The sequence below is a fragment of the Motacilla alba genome, chromosome 23 (genome assembly GCF_015832195.1).
Source record: "Motacilla alba alba isolate MOTALB_02 chromosome 23, Motacilla_alba_V1.0_pri, whole genome shotgun sequence".
In the NCBI taxonomy this organism is placed as follows: Eukaryota; Metazoa; Chordata; class Aves; order Passeriformes; family Motacillidae; genus Motacilla; species Motacilla alba.
The window spans coordinates 3,894,021-3,915,745 of NC_052038.1; the positions used below are offsets into that span (position 1 = coordinate 3,894,021).

Consider the following 21,725-nt stretch of genomic DNA (forward strand, 5'->3'; position numbering starts at 1 on the left):
GGAGTTTAAAAAACAAAATGTCTTTAATAACAAAACAGGCTGTTTTTACAGAGAAATCCTCACATCAGGTTGAGCAAGGGCACGGTGAAGTGTTCTGAGGCAGCAGCAGCAGCTCTGCACACCGATGTGGACAGTGCTGATGATGCTGGGCACTCCTGCATCACGCCAGTTCTATAAAGTTTGGTCATTAAAATGGGTTTTTTTGTGAAACAGCACGGCAGAAGTACTAAACAGACCTTGCGCAGGCGTCTGGCTTCATTTCCCATCTAGAGTGCTGCTGGCTCCTCCCTGCTCAGCCAGACACTGCTCCAGAGCTGCCATTCCATACAGATTGGCCCACTCCGTGCCGCGGTGGGACAGGATCACATCCCTGCACTGCTGGCTGGCTCTGGCCAGCTCCACCAGCACGGCCTGGAACGCGGTGACGAGCTCCAAGTCCACGGAGGCTGGAGCGACGCGGGACAGCAGCTGCGCCAGGCCCTGCGGCCACTGCGCCCGGAGCGCGGCGCGCGGCAGCCAGGGGAGCAGCGGCACGCAGCCGGCCCAGGCCTGCACGGCCAGCAACCAGAGCTCGCGGATGTCGTCCCAGGCGCTCGCGTAGGCGGGGGACACGGCCACGGCCAGGCCGTCGCTGCCGGGCTCGGCCTGCGCCGTGTGGGCCTGCGAGAGGAAGCGAATGGCAGCGCCAAAAAACTCCTCGGTACACCGCGTCCCCTGAAGGGCTGGAAAGAAAGGAAATGAATGTTACAATGCAGAGTTTGCTCGCTCGGAGAAGGGCCCCGTGGTGGGGCTGTGTGGAGCAGAATATCTTCCTGCCCTAGAAATCTCTTCACCCCAGCACATCAGCCTGCTGATTGTTTCATGTATTCCCGGCTCCCAAACATTTTTGGTTGATCGCTTTTCCAATGACAAACTGCACCAGTTTCCCTTCTATTTACTTTCTCCAGCCCAGCTTCCCAGCTCCTGGTCTCTGCCATGCAGCACAACGTGGGCTTTGCCAGTGGAAACCTCCTTTACCTCCTGACCCCGCAAGGATCCTGGCCATCATCAGGCCCAGAGTGGCAACGTTTGCTGCCAGAACCAGGTGATGCTTCTGGGGCAGCAGAAGTGGAAGAGACTTCAGCAACACATCCATCAAGGAGGAAAAGGTTTTGTCACGCCTAGAGAGAAAATAAACCCTTTTTGACACATTTCCTGAGCAGAGCCAAAAGCATCTGAGAATGTCAGGGTTAAACAGAGCACCAAAAATATAATGAAATTGGGGTTGAAAAAGGGACATCTCTTTGCAGCATGGCAGGTTAACAGATCCTCAAGCTCGATGCACAAGGCACCCTTTCTTCCCACTGCCAAGCTCGGAGCCAGCTCCTACAGCTCTGTTACCTGACCAGGTCTGGAGCAGTCACAACCAGGTTAAGGAAAATCCCACACATGGTCTGCAGACTCATTTCAGTGCTCGTCAGAGGCGCTGGGGCCGTGGACTCAGAGGTCAGAACCTCCCACTGCTGCAGGAAGTACTCACACAGCAGCGCTGGTGCCCCTTCAGCAATGAGGATGTCCCGGGGCCTGTCCTCTGCTGTCAAATGGCAAAAGCCAGGTAGCAGAAATCTGGAAGGGGAAAGAAACTGGGAGCATGAGGTAGAATGGTCTAAGCCCTGCATTTACATCCATCTCAGGGGAGAAAGCCCCACGGAAGTGGCACTGCAGGGAGAATGAAAATAGAAAAAATATTTGAGCAGGTTCGCACTAAAATGCAACAAATGTGTGCTTAAAATGCTCACCTCAGAGCATCCTGGAGTAAGGCAGAGCCCTCGGCGCTGACCAGCTCTGCTTGGGGAAGACTCACAGCTGGGCTGCCCTCCTTGAAAAGCTTCCTGGCATAATCAACAAGGAAAGGCAAGAGCTCACAGATTTCCTGCTTGAGGGACGATGTCTCTTCTGCCATCCAAGCTCCAAGGACTCGAACGGAGGCAAAGACAAAAGGATCTTGCAGCTCCTCCTGTTTAACCTGCATGAAGAAAGCAAAGTGACGCATTATTGTCACTGTACATCAACTACCAGAGGTCTGGAAACCACAGTGGGACAAGAGGGAGAGTTTGCTCCACACAGAGCCACCCCCACCACCTGCTCTTTGTTAAAAGCCCTGCATTACCTGTCTCAAGTAGAATATTACAGCTCCAAATGCCTCCTCCATAACCCTCACGAGCTGCATTTTCTGCACATTTTCTAGCAGAGGGTTCTCTTCCCTCAGGCACTCCTGGATCCCCATCTCCATAAGGACATAGCAGGCTGTTACCACTTCCTTCTTCCCCTCCACCTCCACGGGATCTGGCTCCTCCAGGGTCAGGCGGACCTCCACACACGCCAAGTTCACCAGCAGGGCCAGGAACTTGCTGCCAGCACTCCCTGCTGGGATCCACTCAGCCCCACAGGCCTGCACGAGGCTGGCTGCGAGCTTCAGAGCGGGGTCCCGCTGTGACTGGCTGAGTTTGCTGCCCAAAACCTCAGCCAGCCCTTTGTAAAGTCTGCACAGGCACTCAGAGCCCTGCGAGTTCTCTGTGAGAGGAGGTGACAGGGGGATGAAGTGAGGCAGAACCTCACACAGCTCAAATTTGGTGATGTCTTCAGCCTCGAGGAAGTCACTGGAGAGCTTGCTGAGCACAGCCAGGAGCTGGGGAGCATCTCTCTGCCAGCACTTGGCCTCTGCTATGGCCAACAGCCCCACAAGCAGTGTGAGGGCACGCTCAGAGCCGTGACCACCGTTCAGGTAGGCCCGGCACAGGGCAGACACTGTCCCTTTGGTCACCAACTCCCTGGGGCCCCTGGCCGTGGCCAGGATAGCGCTGAGGCACTGGTACACGTCATCCACCATGGATGTGCAGTCTGGGTCGCAGGGGGACAGCAGGACCTCATTGAAGGTCGGGATTTTGTTCAGGATCTGGGAGTGCCCAGCTAGCTCTGGGTCGGTGCAGAAACAGGCCAGCAGGGTGAGGCCGAGGGCACGGAAGGTGTGCGGGGGGCAGTCGGCTGGGGGCTGCTGGGAGATCAGCAGGCGGGTCGGGAATGTGAATCCGATCGCGTCGAAGATCTGGCGGCGGGTCTTGGCATCCACCTCTCCGGCTCTGACGGCTTTGGTCACCTACGAGGCAAAAAAGGAGTGAGCATGAGCATAGGAAAAGGAATTGGTACATGTACAGGATGGACCTGCTGCAAATCAGAATCCAAAACAACTTTATTTAGTGCAGGAAAGTGCCCAGTGAGCTGGCACTTGGTCTGAGCGCTAATCCAGACATTTACCACGTGTTTCAAGAGTATGACAGCACTGACTGACCCTCCACACTCCCAGATCAAGGCCAGGCTCTCTTGCTTTGTTGAAGGGAACCTTAAAGCTCTGAAGCAGCTTTACTCTGAGCTCCCAATCCCCACCTCCCCACACACCCGTGTCCAGCAAGGTGTTTGGCCTCCCCTTTGCCCTCTCCTGAGGCGATCCCACGGTTCCTTACCAGGAGCAGCGCTGCGAACTGCTCGCTGTCATTGCTCGCATCTCTGAGCACGCTGAGGCACCGCTTCAGCGTGGCGTGCCTGTCCCCGGAGTCCGAGGCCATGGCCTGGAAGCGCGGCTGAAGGACTAGAGGGGAACGCGGGCAGCCTTCCGTCGGCCTTTTCCTTCACGGATCCGGCCCCCTTCCCTCACGGCTCCAGCCCCGGCCTCGTCCCTCACGGTTTCTGCTCCTTCCCTCACGGCTCCGGCCCCGGCCTCATCCCTCACGGCTCCGGTCCCCTCTCTCGGCCCTGTTCTTCACGTCTCCGGCACCTTCTCTCGGCCCTGTCCCTCACGGCTCCGGCCCTGTTCCCTCACGGCTCCGGCCCCGGCCTCGTCCCTCACGATTCCTGCTCCTTCCCTCACGGCGCCCCGCCTGCGGCCGCGCGCCGCCTGCCCCGCCTGCCCCTCCAGCCAATCCGCGCGCCGCCTCCGCGCCGCCGGCCAACCGCGTGCGGCCTTGCTGGGCTGTGCCCGAAGCCGCCGCCTCCGCGCGGAACTGTGGGCAAATCACCTGTGGCTGCGCGGCCTCCGCGCCCGCCCCGCCCGGTGCGACCGGGACCGGCGGGGGAGCGAGCGGCGGGGACCCGCGGCTCCGCAGCCCCGGCGCCGCCCGCACGGCCGGACGCAGCCCTGCCGCCGGGAGGCGGCGGTTCAGCTTCCGGGTGAGCGTGCGCCGCCATGGCCGCGGGGCAGGAGGCCGCGGTGCCCCCGGGCCCGCCGCGCTGGAGCCGCGGCCGTGCCCGGCGCCCGGTGCCCGCCTGAGCTCGTCGAGGAGCCGCCGAGGAGCCGCCGAGCCTCGCCATGCGCCCTTGGTACGTACGCGCCGGCGGCACGGAGCGCTGCCGCCTCCCGTGGCGCCCGGGCCCGGCCCGGGGGGCTCCGTGCTGGGGCTCCGGCCGGGCAGCAGCGGACACCGGGGGCCGGGGCGGCGGAAAGTTTCCTCACGGACCTGTTGGCTGAGCGGGCGCGTGTTTACATCCTCCCCCGTGAAGTTTTCCTCCCGTGTCTGTTCGTGCTCTGCTGCGGACGGTTGAGTGCGATTCTCGAGGTGTAGGAAGCTGTGAGTGCTGGATCCGGCTGTGACAGCATTGCCTGGATCAGCATTCCCTTTGGATGCTTCAGAACCGGCCTATTTAATGCCGTTTAGTGCCTAATGATGCTCTCATTGCTCCCTTAGAATACATACTGTTTATTACCTGTGAAATAACTCATGTTCTCCTACCGCATCACCCAGAGATAATTTACATTCAATTAGCATATGGGGCTGTTAAATAACTTTTGGCATTAGAAAGGCAGAGAAGTTTGGTGCTCTCTGCCCTGTGGGGCAAAACAAGAAGCAAACCAGGGCGTGAGCTCGCAGTTTCCCAGCGTTGCTGTGCTCTCGTTTCCCTGTTCCTGGCTGGCACCAGCCAGCACGGACGTGCCTGTGGTGACATCGTGCCTGTGGTGACATCGTGCCTGTGGTGACATCGCCGGGCACATGTGCAGGGGTTGTCCCTGCCTGTGTTATCCTCGTGCTGCTGCTGGGTGTCCAGTCCTCAGGCATATTTGAAATTGAAATTTCCTAAATGCCTGTTTGGAAACCAGTGGACAGCTGTTGTGATATCAGATGAAAAATGGGGTCTGGAGGAGAAAACCACAAGGGAAAGGCTCTCTGCACTCAACACTGGGAGCTGTGCCACTACAGGTTTCATTTTGGTATCAGGCATTGATAGTTCCTTAGCAACAGCTGGACTAATCACAGCTGATAAGACATTCCTTTTCCTCCACAAATGCTCTGTTCACTTTGCACTCTCTCTGGATCTGTGCAGGAACGTTTCAATTACCACGGGATGTTTTGTGTTTCATGCCCTGTGTGTTTCTAGAACCCTGCTGCTGCCCACAAAGGCCATGGAGAAGAGGTTGGAAGCCAAGCCCAGCATCAGCACCCGGTTCCTGTCCCAACACTGCCTGGGAAAAGCTGTGAGGGAGCTGGGAGTTCTGCAGCTGTTCTACCTGTGCACTTGCCTGTGTGCCTCGTGCTCCTCTGCAGGTGACTCTTCTGTTCTCTCTGGGACTGTGTGTATGGATTTTTATGGTCTTTATCCCTTTTACTTGTTTAAAATACTCTGAGAGAAGAGGGAATTGATTTACTGGTAGACATTATAGGGTTGGTTTTTTATTGATTTCATTTTTAGTTGTTTTTTTAACTGAGAAACCAAAGCACCACCCTCAGCAGTTACTAAATGGTCTCTCAAAACTGTAGCTTGTATCTCAGAGAGAGCTTTTTCTGACCTTAATTTTTGACAAAAGGGACAAGTGATAATCTGGAAAACAATTTAATTTCAGGAAACCAACCTGGAAAGGCAGGAATGTTTTTTAGCCCTAAGATGTTTAATGCTCTTCCCAAGAGCAATGTGTCAGAAGTCTTTATTTGCCTACACGCAATGGTTATGTTTAGTTTTTTTTTATTTCCTGTTCAAACTGGAGCAACCAACCTCCTGCTCAAGTAAATAACAAGTTAGTGGCTTGGAAGGAAGTTTTCCTCTAATGGATTGTGGTGATGTTTGGTTTGGGAAGGGGGTTGGTTTGCTTTGTGTCCCAGTTATGTGGACATGTTCTCCAGGCAGATGCGGCATCTGTTACTGGACCTTGTGTTACTGGACCTTCCTGGATAGTTCCCAGTGGCAGATTTGATTAAGCTAATGAGCTGGGTGATCTTAATCAGCTAATTGAGACCCTGGAAAAACATGTTTGTATTCCTGGTAAGGGTTGTGTGTTTGTTTGAATGGTGTTTCCTTGTCAGCTGAGCCTCCTGCCTGCATTTCCTGGCTTTAGTAATTTCTTGGAAGTTCAGAGCTAGAGCTCCTGTGAGACTCCTAGAGGGTGTTCTAGACAGTGTTGGTGTGTTTAAGGGCTGCTCTGCTTGGAAGAGTTAAAGCCAGGACTCACAGAATTGTTAAGGTTGGAACAGTGCAGCTCTGGGATCATCAAGTCCAACAGTTAAATGAGTGAAGAGTCCATTAAATTAAGGCTTTTGCGTGTGCAGAAATAAATATAATTATATGGGCATGGTAACCCTGATGTGGACATTTTTTCCATTGCAGAGTTTTTGTTATTTTGGGCTTGTTTGTGTCACTCAGGCAGCGGAGTTTGTGAGGCTGAGGAGGAGTTATGGCTGCCTAGAAATGAGCGTGGTCATGTGGAGTTACGCAAGGGGGACTGTGTTGACATGACTGACTGACTGACTGTGTGGCAGCTTTAAAAAGTCCACAGAGTCAAGTCTTTAATCATTAATCTGCTATCAGGCAGGATTAACTGCCTGGGCAAGTCTGTAAACCTGAAGTTATTAATAGAAGCTGTTCCTGTGTGTTCCATTCTGCTGCTCAGCAAAGCTGCGAGCTGCATCCCTGGGACAGGAACTCCTGAGTTCCAGGGAAGAGCAGTTTTCTCCACTGATGTGACAAAAACAGTGTGGAAAAGTGACTAAGCACACCCACTGTGCAGGTGTCTTGTGACTTGTGTGGTGCTGAGCTTAGGAGGGAACTCATCCTCAGGACTGTTCCTGCTTTCCACAGACCAATGCAAGTGTAGATTTTGTTTTCTCCCGGGGCATGTAGAGTTGTCTGAATGTTTGATGCCCACCAAAGGCCATGGAATCTGAAAATGCAAAGTGAAAATCAGTATGTCTCTGTGGAAAATTCACATCTGGCATGCTGGGAGTTGCCTGTTCACTTCTGTCATTGCTGAGAGTTATCTTAAAACTCATTCCTCAGTTTTAAGCTGTCCACGTACAGCAATTCAGAAGAACATACTGGCTAATTTCAAATAAATATGTCCCGAGTGGCCATTAACAGAGTTCTGGAAATGAAATGTAGCCAAAATACTATTCAAACCTTGATTTAGCAGTGTGTTAAAAGAGAAGCAGAATGTTCTCAGCATGGCAGTGTTGTGTCATCCAGGCTAAGTCATGGCTCTGACACGAGATGGGATGTTCCTGAGAAACACAGGAGATGTTTCTGGGGATCCAGGCTTTACATTTGAGATGAGTAAATATAATACCTGTGTTATGTGGTGGTTTGTCACAAGGCATATCTTCCCTGGGAACGTTTTTCTTTTAAATGTGCCTCATTCTGTGTATGCCCCAGTTTTAATCCTGATACTAGAAACTGCTGCTGAATTTCACTGCTTCCATCTCAAGCCTTAATTTGAGTGGTATGTGTGAGCCAGGCCTGACACATGAGGAGAGATGGATGAGCAGTGATGGAGGAGGAGGAAGGATTTTAGGAATGTGGGAAGCAGCACATTTCCCTGATGCTGAGGATATATTAGTGACAGTGATTCACCTTTAACAGAAAGGGAATTTTACAGGCAAAATGTCAATCTGAGTGGATGAGATCCTGTTGAAATTCACAAGATGGTGTAATTCTTGAATTTGTTATTGTTTCTCTAAGTCTGGAGAGAGAGTGTGTGCATACACACGGGTTTGGTGTGTACACACCTTCCATATTCTGTTCTAACTCCACCCCCATCAGGTTGGTGCCAGGAGCTTGTCCCTGCCTGTGACAGTGACAGTGCCAGGGACTGGCAGTCCAGGCATTTGAGGTGTGATGAGCTTGGCTGTTGCCCTGGGCACACAGATTCCCTGTCTGCTCTCTCTCCAAGGAAGTGCTGTGTGTTGATGAGGTGTGACAAGGGTGCTGAGGTTTTTAAAGATCCTGGTGACAACTTCTCTTGCTGTTGAACATTTGCAGAGTTTCTTTTACACATTTCAGTGCTCAAGTGAGGATCTTCTCCCCCTTGTGCACAGTGGTGGGTTCAGACACCCACTGGGAGCTCTGTCCCCCATGACTTGGTCACTAAACTCCAGTTCGTTCTCAATCAGGATATTGTAATTTAAATTCAGACTTTATTTTAATGGAGAAAAATGTTTCCCATTTGTGTTGTGTTCAAAAACTCCATTCTTGACGGGGAGGGAGCCAGATCTGGAGCATATTCTCCAGCTGCACCACTCCCAGTCCAGCAACACTGTTTGTAAAGTAATCTTCCAATGACCTATTATCGCTTGGATGCTGATCACAGCACAGTGTAACAGTCCCATAGGTCATTAGGCTATTTTTAGGGAGTCCTTAATCTGCAGAGCTCTGAATTTTGGAAGCCTTTAATCCATTGATCCCTGCAAGCACTCAAAATTTTCATGCTAAGAAAAAAAATAATCCATATGCAAAGCAGTTGCTGCTTTACTGCAGAGCTGAGACCTGAAGTGACTTGACTCTTAACAGAAATTATGTCAAATGTTTGAGGGTTTTAAATGAAAAACACTATGGCAGGGTGGGTGGCAAGGGTTTGCCTTGCAGAACTCTTTTCTAGAAGCTGTTAACAACTTCCCAAGTGGAGCAAATTCAGTCAGAATAAGCAACTGATGTGAAATATCAGCATGGAAGAGTTAAAAATGCCTCTGTGCTGTGCACCAAGCCAGTGCCACTGTTTGCAGTGTTTTATTTCTAGGCAGACTACGGGCAGAGAGGCAAGGCCACAACTGGTTAAAGAGCTGTGCTCGGGATTTCTGGGTTCAGTTTCTGGCTCTGAACTTGCTGTGGGGCCTTGGTCCAGCTGCTCAGTGTGGGCATTATGGGCTCTTCTGAAACAGGAGCATTTCTGGCTTCACTTCTGCTTCTCCATCCCTCTTGGAAAGGGTGGTGGTGGCTTAGGTAGGAAGAGCAGATTGTTCCTTAAAATCTTGTGTAAGTACTGGGTAGCAAGGCCAGGTAGAAATTCTGAGAAGTCAGATTTACTTTCCTTCACTCTCTCCCGCATAATTCCTGTGCCCCAAATTCATCTTAACAACAGTGATGAGATCTATTACCCACTGCTTTAAAGGACTGAGAATTGTCTGTTTGTCTTCCCTCCTCTTTTCCCAGAGGCAAACTGGAACGGATCTAAATGTGAGCTGGGGAGGATCCTTGGTGGCCGTTTGAGATCGTGGGCAGGTCACCACCTGCAGCTTCTGGAAGGGTTCCATACTCTGAGCTCCTGTCAGACCACTTGCTGCCAGCACCCCACCTGTGATGCCTTTTGGTTCTTGGAAAATATGTGCATCCAGGTGAACTGCACCATGCCTGGCACGTGCCAGGCCAACAAGACTGGCTTTTCAGATTCCGTTTTGGTGTTTTTAAAGAAATCCAAAAGCACAGAGCACTTGTTAAACTCCCATGTGGAAGGTGACACGAAGACTTGGAGTCACAAGTGGTTGGACTGGGACATCCCTGTCCAGAGGAAGAAAAGACTGCGGAGATCATTCCAGAAGTGGAGGTTGGCAGGTAACGGGGTGCAGCTCCTGAGAAGGGATCTGGCAGAGAACTCCAGAAGCAGCCAGAGCGAAACAGAACGCTTGAAGGATCAGGTCCTGAGGCACTTAGTGGCTGACAGAGCTGCTCCTGAGAAAGAAAATCAAAAGCAAGACTTGCTGACAAATGGACAGAATCCAAGAGAACTGAACCCCAGAAGCCCACTCCCTCCTAAGAGCAATAATGTGAACAGGTCACAGGATGCTGATGGTGACTTACCCCAGGTAAGCGGTTGCTGGGGCTGGGGTGAGGCTGTCTGGGACAGCTGTACCCCTCCTCAGTCTGGCTTTAGGTAGATTTTGACTTGGAACTGCCCAGTGATGGGATACCTTTTCAGGTTATCAGTTTTCAGCCTCCTATCAGCAAGGCACAGCCAGTGGTTTGGGGTTTTGTTTGGGTTTTGGGGTAGGTTTGGGGTTTCGTTTGGGTTTTGGGGTAGGTTTGGGGGGTTTCATTTGGGTTTTGGGATAGGTTTGGGTTTCGTTTGGGTTTTGGGGTAGGTTTTTTGCCCCCCTTTTCTTAGCTAGGATAAACAGTGTTGAAGTGGGAAGGCGAGGCAGGATGGAGTCTATGATAATGCTTGTCCTCTGTGTAATCACACAGTGTGCTTGCCAGATGAGAAGGAAAGGTGATTTGTCAGTGGGAATTGTCTGGGAGCTGAAAACTGTTACCTGTAAAATTACCTGTTCAAATCCACACAATAAAAAAAGCTGTTTTCATTTAAATGCTGAATCGAGGCAGTTAAATACATTATTTTATGGAGTCATGCATAGAGCTCACAGTGTACTTCGATGTCAATCTGCTTGCTTGAGTTGGCATCTTAATTCCAAATGTTCTCTTTTTTGAAGAGTGCTCCAGTTTCTCAAATCCTCCAAAGCTTACCTTGGCACAGGGTGAATGAAATCAGTTTAGTCTCTACTCCAAATACATGCAGTGTTAAGCCAGTACATCATGATGTTACAGAGAATTTGGCACATTTGAATTGTTAAGTGATGTTTGTATTTTTACATCTGCAAATGATTTTTTTGAGCCTTATCTCAAAAATGCTTGTGCACTCCTGATGGTGAAATAGAATTCTACTTTGTTAAACTGCTCCTGAAGTAGCTTTTGCCATGTTTCAGGGATTTGGCTGTGTACAAAACTGGTGCCTCTGGTTCTGGAAATGACTGACTTTTTCAAATCCTGGGTGCAGGAAGGGCTGTGACTGCCCGAGCCACCACCCTGGAGCAGGATGTGGCAAGCAGCCAAGGGACACTGCCGAGAGCTCCTGGGCAGCCAGGGTGACATGTGAAACCAGGCACTAAAACCTGGCAAATGTTTGATTTTCCAGAGCCCCCCCAGCATTCGAGGCTGACTCGAGCTCAGATTTCTTTCTCCCCTGCAATGCTGCAGTATTTCCACCCTCCCTGTTCTCTCCTCCTCCTAGGAGTTGAGCTGAGCATGGTGACCCCATTCTCTCAGCTGTCACACATGTGAGGAGATGTCTTTGCAGCCACTCTTAAATGTCTTCTCTTGCTCTTGGGGAACAGCTTTTACACCTCCCTGCTTGTTCTTTTTGCAGTTTTGCTTGTCCAGGTTATCCTGCTATTGCTGTCCAATGTGTGTCTAGTAAATTGGTTGCAAATATTTAATTACACTGATTAATCAGCTACTGAATGTTGCTGAACATGCAGGATTTCCCATCTTTAGGAATTGCTCCCATTGTCATTAATGTGCACTGTTGAATGTGTGCTGGGGAAAGGTTTTTACTCTCCTTGATGATTTTTGTTAGTAAGAAAGTCCATGGCTCTTAACAACATGCAAGTTCTTAAAAATAAAAACATTCTACAAAAATATAGTGATGTGAGGGAATTCCTGGCATTTGCATTTTTGAGGAGAAGGAAGAATTAAAATATCTACCTGAGCTAATTCCAGGATTATTGAACCATTCAACTTTACCTGCAGAATGCAAAGCCAGCTCTGCAGCTGTCCTTGCCCTTCAAGTCCAAGAGCAGTTTAATGTGAGCCAAGGATAAAACACTGGGGGCTGTGTTCTTGGGACATGGCCAGACCTTCCAGGAGAGAGGTATTCCAAGCTGGGACCAAAATAAAGTTACACCCATGCTGAAATCAGTGGGATTTCTCCTGGGCCACATTTGGCCCAATCCATGGAGCACATGGCTGGGTGTTTAGTGCTGTTCTTTAGGAGGGGTTGGAAGATGGGGACAGTACTGGCTGTTCATACCTGAGAGCATCAAACCCCTGAAGTAGGAAAGGACATTTGAAATCAAAGTGCTTTTTCTCCTCTGCTGCTACTGAGCATTGAATGGATGGAAGGTAAATCTTTGCTTTTGCAGGCTGAGAGAGAAGGAAAATTATAATTTTGGGAAAACATTGCCTCTGTGGGCTTTAATTTTCCTCTCGCAGTTCTGATGGCTCCACAGCCCTCTGCAATGGCATTTGCTGATGTGCAGTGAGCATTAATTCCTGTTTTTTCTGTATCCATGCTATGGAACCAGGATAAACCACGGTGCATCCTGCTCGTCAGCCCTTAACTGAGGGAGATTGGTTCTTTTTCATTAAAGTGAGTGACATTTTCCAGGCACCAGGGTTTTTTTCTGTCTCGTTGTAAAATTCCTTGTCAATTTTAAAATATAGCCAGTTTAATAGCCAGTCAGGAGAAGTATTTAACTGTAGCACTGCTGCTGAGCAGGGCTGCTGCAGCACTGCAGCAGCTCTGCAGACAGACTGGGAAAGGCTGGAGCAGGAGTGTTGCAACAGAGCTGGAGAACTCATTCCTGCCCACACATCAAGCCCACTGTTTGGCTCTTGCTGTCACACTTCCTGCAAGTGCTGGGTGCTTTTCATCCACAAGGAACAAGGAAATGTCTCTCTTCACCACCAGCACTAACTCTGTAATGGTTTGTGACATTACCTACATTTTAGTGTCTTAAGAGTCTTCACAGATGTGGCACTCGGTGCAGACAGCAAGGAAAGCATCGAAGCTGAAAAGAGCCCATTTTGTGAATTCAGACCAGGCCTATTTAAATTAAAAAATAAAAGTAATTTCCGGGACAGAGGTATTTTTCTCTCAAGTAACTTGGGCTCAGTGTGGATTCTGATGCACAGGGTTGCTCTAGTCCCTCTGCCAGCCATGGGACTCTCAGACAAGGACACTGGGTTATTTGTCTCAGGCCAAAGGCATTTAGGGGTGGAATCAAAATTGTCTGAGGCTCCTGTGTTGACTCAGGCCAATGTGTCACTCCTCTCTATTTTCTAAGCTAATAAGATAGGACAGCTGGCAAACTTCTAGTCTCCTTGTCATTTATCCCCAAGAATGAAATAATCTGTTCTTTGCTTTAAAGAATTCAGAGTTATGGAGCAAAGATAAGAAATGTCTCAGCTTGCAAGCATTGGAGGCATTTTTGACTGTTGTGTTGCCCCAGGCAAAGCTTATCTAATTCCAGCTCTCCACAGACATTTGGCTGTCAATTCATCCTGAAGGTTTTTGGAAGGAAGAGGATCTCTCTTAACTGTAAAGTGGGGTTTTTTTGGGAATTAAAAGTGAGTCAAGAAAGCATTCAGCTCACTGGAAATATTGCCAAGCAGAGTGGGGACTCTGCTGTGGCCAGCAGGTGAATGTGGATCTCCTGTGTGTTTTTTGTGACTCTTGTTCTTGTGACCTTTCTGGGTTGATTCTCGAGAAGCAAAAAGTTGTTTCCCACAGTGGTAGGAAGTCATGGCAGCATCCTGCTCCTGTGCCTTTCCTAAAGAGTCTGTCTCACTTGAGTTCCAGCCTGCCTGTTCCCCTCTTTCTCCTGCCAGCATTTCAAACTTAATCTTGAGGAAAGGGAGTCAGTGCCCTTTGCAGTTGTCAGTGGGTGGAAGATGATCCAGCTTGGGACATCCAGCTGTCCTGAGGCCACTGAGGAAGAGCAGCGTGCCAGATTTTTCCTGCATGGATTCCAAAGAATCCATACTTCTGTTTAAGTAACCCCATTAGCAATTAACCAAATAAAGGAAGACAGCTTGTGTCTGTGACACTAACAAACAGTGTTTGATTCCTTGGTACATAAAGCTCAGATGTTAATCAAACAATTGTTTTACATTCTGTGAGCAAAGTGAGCTGAGATATGGTGAGAGGAAGTTCTTTGCCCAAGGCTGAAACAAAAACCTTGCAGAGAAGCCCTCAGTGCCTTCACTGCTGCTCCTGGCTTGGCTGGTTGTCCAGTGTGGTCAGCACAGCTTTATTTTTACAATCAACATTTAGTGTTTTCTAAAGCCCAGCCCATTTGCTAACAAGGATGTTGCCCACCATGGTCTGGAGTGTTTTCCCAGTTCCTGTTTCCTGGACTGAATGCCAGCAGCGTGATTCAAAAGTATATTGAGTGTATTTCCTCCAATATGAGCTTTTAATCACTCCTCTAATGGGCAGAAGTGGTGGGAAATCCAGCTCCAAAGCACTTTCTGAGTCAAAGATGGTAAATTGCTCCGTTTTAAATATTTAACAGATGTTCTCAAAATAGAGTTAGCTAAAAAAACCTGTGCTACACACATGGGCTTCACGGTGGAGAGTGAATATCAGGAGTATGGCCTGGCAGGCTGGGAACTGGAATGGGGCTGGGTAAAAGGAATTTTCTGATGAAAGAAAGGAAATTGTTCCTGCCATTCTGATCATTTTCAATCAAGTGGCTCATCCTGTGTGGATGTGAGCAAACTTTGTGCCCTCCAGCTCCTCTCCCTGCCCCAGCAGCATCTCCTGAGGCAGGCACGCAGGGAGCTGTGTGTGTCAGCTCACCTTGCTTTGAAGAGTGATTCCAAAATAAATTTCCTCTTGCTGTAACAATTCAGTTATTACATAAAAATGCCACTGCAATCCTCCTGCTTCATGGATTGGCCAGCGCATGGCTTCAGGAAAAGGAAATCACAGCCAGAGTAAATGAACCCCGGTTTGTGGTCCCTGTCTTCAGGAGCTGTCTTATCCCACCTTTCTGTTCTTTTAGCTCCACTCACTGCAGTTTTGAACCTGGATCTTCTCTTGTATTTGCCACTTCAACAGCCTTGGTTGAAGAAAGAGAAACACTTCAGAAGAGAGAAGGGGAAGCTGGAAAAATTCCGACTTCTGGAAAAACAAACGAGGGATTTTTCAGCCTCCGTAACTGTGGAGGAGGAGAAGGGCAACTTAAAACTTCAATGTTTTAAGTGTTCAGGTCAAACTCAGACAACTTCTTCCTTTACAGATCCACACAGGAACATCTGCACCAGAATCATCAGTGCTGGCTACGTTCTCCAGCCCCGTGGCACTGGACTTGACAGCTCCAGGCAAGACTGAGAAGCCTGGGCAGCCTGATGATGCCCATCCTCAGCTTCCCACTGCCAGCCCCGTGCCAGTGAAAAGCACAGCAAAGGCACAGGCAGCAACTTCTGTGCCCAGTGGGGTCCCCACAAATGGCAGCGTTCCTACAGCCCAGAGCAGCACTGCTGCAGCCCCAAGCACTGCTGCCACCACTCCAGGTGAGGACTTGCAGGGCTCCAGCAAATGTCACCTGCTCAGGCTTTTTCAAGCCTCAGCAGTGTGGAAAAATATATATAGATATATTATAAATAAAGCTATAAATACGTGGTAGCAAGGTACCATAATTATATATAAATCTATATATATGTGTGTATATATAAATATATATATAATATATAGATATATTATATATTATATATTTTATATATTATATATTATATATTTTATATATATTTTATATATTTTTTATATATTTTATATATTTTATATATATTTTATACATTATATATATATTTATAGATAGATAGATAGATAGATAGATAGATAGATAGATAGATAGATAATTATGGTACCCTGGAGAAAATACTGATGCATCTGTGTCAGCACATGTGCTGTGGGATCCCATTAATTCCTGAGGTCTGGAATGGGACTTGAGCATCATAAATCTGCATGTGACCATTGCATGTGAGGACAGCTGGGGACTGATGAGGATATCTTAGTTCCCAGAGTGAAGGCTGAGATGTGATGCAGGGCAGAGTCCTGGGAAGTGTTTTTGCAGTAGCCTTGGCACGCTGCTATCCATCAAATCGAGCAGCAATCTCAATGTGTGCTCAAACAAGGGTGTCACTGATTCTTTGCTGTCCCTGAAGTGTCACTGCCCAGCTCAGCCGTGGAGAGCAGTGTACTTGGCTCTTAGCCCGTGCTTTGCTCTGCAGCATGATGAGGTTTCTGTTCACACTGGTATTTCCTAAAACAGACTGTTGAGAATGCACAAAGGCCAGAATGCCCTTTGGCAGCAGCTCTGTTCCCTCAGGCAGGCTGTCAGCTCTCCCTGCAGGCATGGCTACGCACAGGGAATGGCGTGTCCTGCTCGTGTGGTGGCTCAGCATTCTGCTCATCCAGTGGGCTGTAGCCTGCACAGCTGAATTTCTTTTGAATTTAGGGTTCCTTTCCCTTACAAGGGAACAAATGGAAAGTGTGAGGGAAGCACTGCATCCAAAGATGGTTTTGGCAGGAAGCTCATTGGCTGCTTGTGCTGACAAGTTAATGTTTTGGGTTTTTTGGTTTTTTTTTTAAGGGCTTACCCCTGCTAAAACTGGAAAATATGCTTTAAACATCTTCATTGGCTTGTCTGGGAAGACCTCCTGGTTTTGCTAACCAATGCAAAGATGATGTAAAGAGTAGTTTTTCCAAGGTTTTTTATCTGTTTGTCCGCGTTTTGTTTTTATTATTTCCTAATGAGATCTGATTGCTTTTTGCCTTGGAACTCTTTGAAGGTGAAAGATTGATGGAGTATTTGAGAGGGAAAAAAAAAGGTGGTTAATTCCATTAGCTATTAAAATTGGAAGATAGATAAATAATAGATAATAATGGTGGGAAAATAGCTGAATGTCTAAGGTCCTTTTTTCCCATTTTTAAAATTTGGATTTTTTGTGCATACCTCTGAAACATTGTCTTTGACAGGGTCAAACTAAAAAAAGAATATTTTCTATTCACAATTCCCAGGTCCAATAATCAAAAGACAAATATAAAGCAAATGGGAAGGGAAGAGAGAGATGAGGAGGCCGAGAGGTGTTTTTAAGAAATGTGTTGAACTTTCAGGTTATCTTAATGCTAATAAAAAGCAGAAAAAATATGTCCCTGCCTCTAGTTTTCAAGGTTACCCTGTAGTTTTTAAAAGGAGCCTGTCAGTTTATTTGAAATGGAATGGCAAGAAAATACTTGAGCGGGGGTGGAAAAGAAAATACAAATAAAAGACCAGGTTTGTATCTTGAGCTTCCATATCCACTGTGGCTGCTATGCAAGTTTAAAAAAATTCTCTTAGCCCTCAAGCAAATTTTCAAAAAAGAAATTCTGTGGATTCTTTATATATTTGTGAAGCTCTGGAATTGCAGTTTGGAAGTAGCAGTGTTTGTCTTGCTGTGCCGTGAGCCTGCAGCTGAGTTCTCTGCCAAAAAGCTGTCAAGTACAATCCTTCCCATCCTGCTGGACCTGGGTGAGGAGACTCCCTGTACAGGGCCCAAGGGCCACATTTCAGCTCAGTAACTGCAAAGAGAGAGGTGACTGAGTGATTTTGGGCTTGGCTAAAAATTGTAAACCCCCATTAGTGCTTTTGCATTGACAAGGAGAGCAAAACCTGGAACGGGAGGGCTCTTGAGGAGCAGGATGTTTACAAAACACATCATCATTTGTAACTGGGGTTTATTCCATAAACTGAAACCGAGGAGGGTTTTTTTTTCTCCTGTTCCTCTCCAATTCTGTGTTTGTCCCTTGCAGCTGTGAAGGAGCTGGTGGTTTCTGCTGGAGACAGTGTTGTGGTGACCCTGCCAAAGAATGAAGTTCAGCTGAATGCATTTGCGCTTCCTGAACCACCCCCTGGTAAGGCTTCCCTGGGAATTCTGCTGAGGGCTTGGGATGTGCAAAGGCAAACAGTCGTTATGTATGGCATGTAATAAGGGCAATCTTGAAAATGTCTTTTGTCAGAGAGCACTTTCCTGTGGAAATTTTTCATCCTCAGCTATTACCTTGTGCTGCCTCTCAGAGAAAATAGTGAGAGACAAAAAAATGGAAAGTGCTGCAAAGCCAGTGGATTTGGGAGATTGTGGGAAGGGATGGGAGAAGAGGTGGCACATTCTCAGGGTGGTGTGTGAGGAAGAATTGGACTTCTAGCATCTATTCGTGATATTTGCTGAGAGGAACTGAGCTGTATTAGCAAGTGATCGAAATCTGAATTGGGGTATTTGCCTGCTGAGGAACACGTTCTATACACTCATTTCATCATGCAAATTGCTGGCAGGTATTTTTAAAGTTCTTATCTTAACTCTGTCCACTGTGGCAGTGGGAGCTGTAGAGGCAGGTGTGTTCCATGTTGTGCAGCAGCAGGGATTGATTCATTCCTGTTCAAAAATTGGCATTCCTGTGTCTGCAGGATCTGAGGATGTGATAAGGCTTTTCTCTCTTATTATCCTGGAGCTGTGATTGTTCCAAAGCTCTTTATTGCCTTGGAGGCTGAAAGATGGGTTTTGATTCCAGAGTAAATGAGTTTAGAAGCACAGATTGTCTCTTTTCCTGGGTATATTCCCAAAAAGCCACAGCCCAGGCTGTCTCATTTCTCCACAGTGCAGCAGAATGTGCCTTGTAAATGTTTAATACCTTTGCAGTTCTTTAGCGTGGCAGAAAGACAGGCTTTGAAAACAAACATCTGGACCTTTTTCTTTTTTTTTTAAGGAACCACATATTCCTATGAGTGGGAGTTGATTACTCATCCAAAAGACTACAGTGGAGTAATGGCAGAGAAGCACTCCCAGACCCTGAAGTTGTCTAAGGTAAAGCTTTGGCTACTTCCTATGCTGTCCTGTGAAATGCCAAGTGGAGAAGATGGGGACCCCAGCAGCCAGGAGAGACTCGTATGGGATTTCAGGATGAAGAGGAAATTGCATGATGGGCAGGCAGCCAGCTTTTGACTGCAAGCCCTCTTCTGAGGCTCTTAGAAAAAGGAGATTGATCTGGCACGAGGGAAGGAAGAAATTGATTTCAGGAGGTACAAGCTGCCTACAAGCAGTGTGACAAGGCACACAAATGGCACAATTGGACAGTAACAAGGGGTGGGAATATTCCTGAAGCAGTGTGGTAGTCTGCTTAGTCTGAACCTTGTACTGCCCACTGGAAGAAGGTCTTGCTGCTTCCATTAACAAGAGCCCTGCAATACCTCGTGGTATGTCCCTGGCTGCTGCTCTTAGACAAGCTCTAACAGGGAAAGGGTTGCCAGTTCCTGCACGTGGGGATTCTTAACAAGGAAATTACTCTGAGTACTGTGAATATACAGTTCTGTACTTGAGACATTCCTCTGAGCAGCCTGGATTCTACTGCACTCAGAAAAAAACCTACAGGCTTTAGTAAGGATATCATGCAGAGCCAAACCTTTAGAAAGGAGTGTGCAGGTCTCTGTCAGGGTTTCAGCCTTTTGGGTATCGAGATTGTTATCCAGCACCTGGTCCCTCACCCTCTCATTTTGCCTCAATAGTGGATGTGAAGAGGTGACTGCCTGGCTCGTGTCACCTAGAAGGAGAAGAGCACTTGCATTTATAAAAACACACAAGGAGATATTTTCTTCTTACATGCAGCCTTTTTCACCTCAAATGCAATCTGCTAGTTCAGATTCCAGTGGCCAGACAACCTGAACTAATCTCTGTTATCTCTCTTCTGTTTGCCTTTTGTTGCTGGAAAATAAAGCTTGACTGACAATCCTGTGGCAGAGAGAAATACGAGTCTTTGGTTTCTGCATAGCCATTGTAAACTAAAATAGCTGTAATGCCATTTTGGCCTGGAAACCCTCCTTTGCTGTGTATGCAGAGGCTGAAGCACAATTGCCTGGGTGCTCCTGTGCCAAAGCACAGGAACTTGACCTTCCAATAGGTTCTGACAAGGTACCACCAACCTGTAGGTAAATAATCCTTTGTGTTTGTTTCCAGCTTACTGTTGGCCTGTACGAGTTCAAAGTCGTCGTGGATGGGGAGAACGCTCATGGAGAGGGATATGTGAATGTAACAGTGAATCCAAGTGAGTGCTGGGGTTGGATTTTCCTTGACTTCCCCCATCTCTGACATGCCAAGGCAGCTGTACCATGGGGTTAGAGTATTTGGTTTGGTGTGGTGATAATTCATTGTGCTGTGAACTTAATACACACACACACATACATATATATTTGTATATATTAAATAATTTCCTGAGAGCAGAAGCTATTGCTAACACACCACTATTTTTGCTGTACTGTATCAAGCCAACCACTTGATAAAAGAGCTCTAATCCTGATAGGGAAGCGCTCAGCAAACCCCTCACCCTGAAAGGCCACTGCTTCCATAAAAACTAGCTGCAGTCTGACAAAAAGCTTATAGCAGCAGGAGCAAAAACTGAAGAGAAGCCGGAGCTTTGAAGCTCCTTTGGAGGTTCCTTTCTTTCCAGTCCATAAGGAATATCATTCCCAGCCACAGGCAGCTGAAGTCAAATCTCATTCCCTATTGTAAGACATGGTTTGCAGGTGAGCTGGTGAAGATACAGCATCTTGTGCTGACTGCCTCACACTGCAGGTGGCCTGTTTAAAGAGACACCCACAGGTGTCAATAAAACCCTTTCATTTTGCAGTCTTCAGCAAGACTTCTTGTACTTTGTGGGCAAAGAAGGGCTCTTGCACTCCCTAAATTAGCAAGAGTGTGTGGCTGGTCTTCTGGCTGCTGTGGCTGATCATTTCCTTATAAGCAGTGACTTTGCAGCTGGCAGCATGCACCAAAATCCTTCACTTTTCAGAACAGCAGCCACACTGTGGCAAGAAGCTGTAGGTGCTTGGCCCAGTAGGGAAAAACTGATGCCTTCCCAGAGCCCTGGTGTGCTGGCTGTTCACCTGCACACTGTTTGAACCCCCTGTTGGTAGCACTGATTCCCCAGGCTGGTGTAGAACGTGCTGGAAGCACAGATCACTGTTGCTGATAACTTTGCAGTTCCTCTGCCAGAACTTTCTGCCTGTAGTGTCATGGTAACAGCTGGGTTGTTGTTGCAGAGCCCCGGGTGAATCAGCCTCCTGTTGCCATCGTGTCCCCATCGTTCCAGGAAATCTCCCTGCCAACCATTTCCACTCTGATCGACGGCAGCAGTGAGTACCTGCAGGGTTAACTGCAGCATCCAGCAGGGGGGCTTTGTGTTTGGTCCTGGGCTGGCCTTCTGCATAAAGTTGAGGAGAAACAGTGACACTGTCAAGCACAATTCAGTGAAAAGAATTAGCCTCTCTGGCCAGGAGAGCAGAACACACACAGCACCTCTCCGTGTTCCTTTTGAAGGGCACTGGCCTGAGCCAATCTAAAAAAGGAAAAGCTCTGGAGGTTGCTGCTTAGAATCAAAAAATAATTACTGTCAGTCAAAACTGCTGGGCTCTTGGCTAAACTTCAAATGTGTAAGTTACTGACACGCCACCTTTAGTGATCCTGGCCTGCACTAGAGCTTTTCAAGAGTTCCTTTAAATAATTTCAGGTTGTCTTAGCCACAACTAGCATTGATTTGTTACAGTTTGGGTGTCTGAGCATAACAGAGACTCTGGCCTTCGACCAAAAATACCTTTGCCCACTAAGCCCAGGCTAGAAGTAGGGACTGACCATCTGGAATCTGTGAAGCAGCATTTCCCAACTCCTTGTGTGTGTGTGTGTGTGTTTTCCTCCATTACTGAAACAGAAAGCACTGATGATGATAAAATTATCAGCTACCACTGGGAAGAGCTGAAGGGTCCCCTGCGGGAGGAGAAGGTTTCCAGTGACACTCCCATACTGAAACTGACCAACCTGGTCCCTGGGAATTACACTTTCAGGTAGGTCCCACC

General features: G+C 48.1%; 2 protein-coding genes across 2 annotated transcripts in view; one reads left to right on the forward strand and one right to left on the reverse strand.

Moving 5' to 3' along the window:
• On the reverse strand, nucleotides 1-3,636 carry NCDN (neurochondrin). The gene is made up of 6 exons (XM_038160561.1): nucleotides 3,501-3,636; nucleotides 2,150-3,136; nucleotides 1,779-2,005; nucleotides 1,381-1,605; nucleotides 1,018-1,160; nucleotides 1-722 (listed from the first exon to the last, which is right to left on the reverse strand). The coding sequence occupies exons 1-6, from the start codon at nucleotides 3,600-3,602 to the stop codon at nucleotides 256-258; spliced, it is 2,151 nt and encodes a 716-aa protein (XP_038016489.1). The 5' UTR covers nucleotides 3,603-3,636; the 3' UTR covers nucleotides 1-255.
• A 419-nt stretch (nucleotides 3,637-4,055) lies between these two features.
• KIAA0319L (KIAA0319 like) overlaps nucleotides 4,056-21,725 on the forward strand; it is a 30,630-nt gene continuing 12,960 nt past the window's right edge. The window contains exons 1-9 of the mRNA XM_038160557.1: nucleotides 4,056-4,353; nucleotides 5,407-5,573; nucleotides 9,442-10,091; nucleotides 15,087-15,360; nucleotides 17,639-17,740; nucleotides 18,590-18,687; nucleotides 19,834-19,921; nucleotides 20,916-21,008; nucleotides 21,581-21,713. Coding sequence (XP_038016485.1) covers nucleotides 5,432-5,573; nucleotides 9,442-10,091; nucleotides 15,087-15,360; nucleotides 17,639-17,740; nucleotides 18,590-18,687; nucleotides 19,834-19,921; nucleotides 20,916-21,008; nucleotides 21,581-21,713 — 1,580 coding nt within the window. The 5' untranslated portion in view covers nucleotides 4,056-4,353; nucleotides 5,407-5,431. The remainder of the gene's footprint in view (nucleotides 4,354-5,406; nucleotides 5,574-9,441; nucleotides 10,092-15,086; nucleotides 15,361-17,638; nucleotides 17,741-18,589; nucleotides 18,688-19,833; nucleotides 19,922-20,915; nucleotides 21,009-21,580; nucleotides 21,714-21,725) is intronic.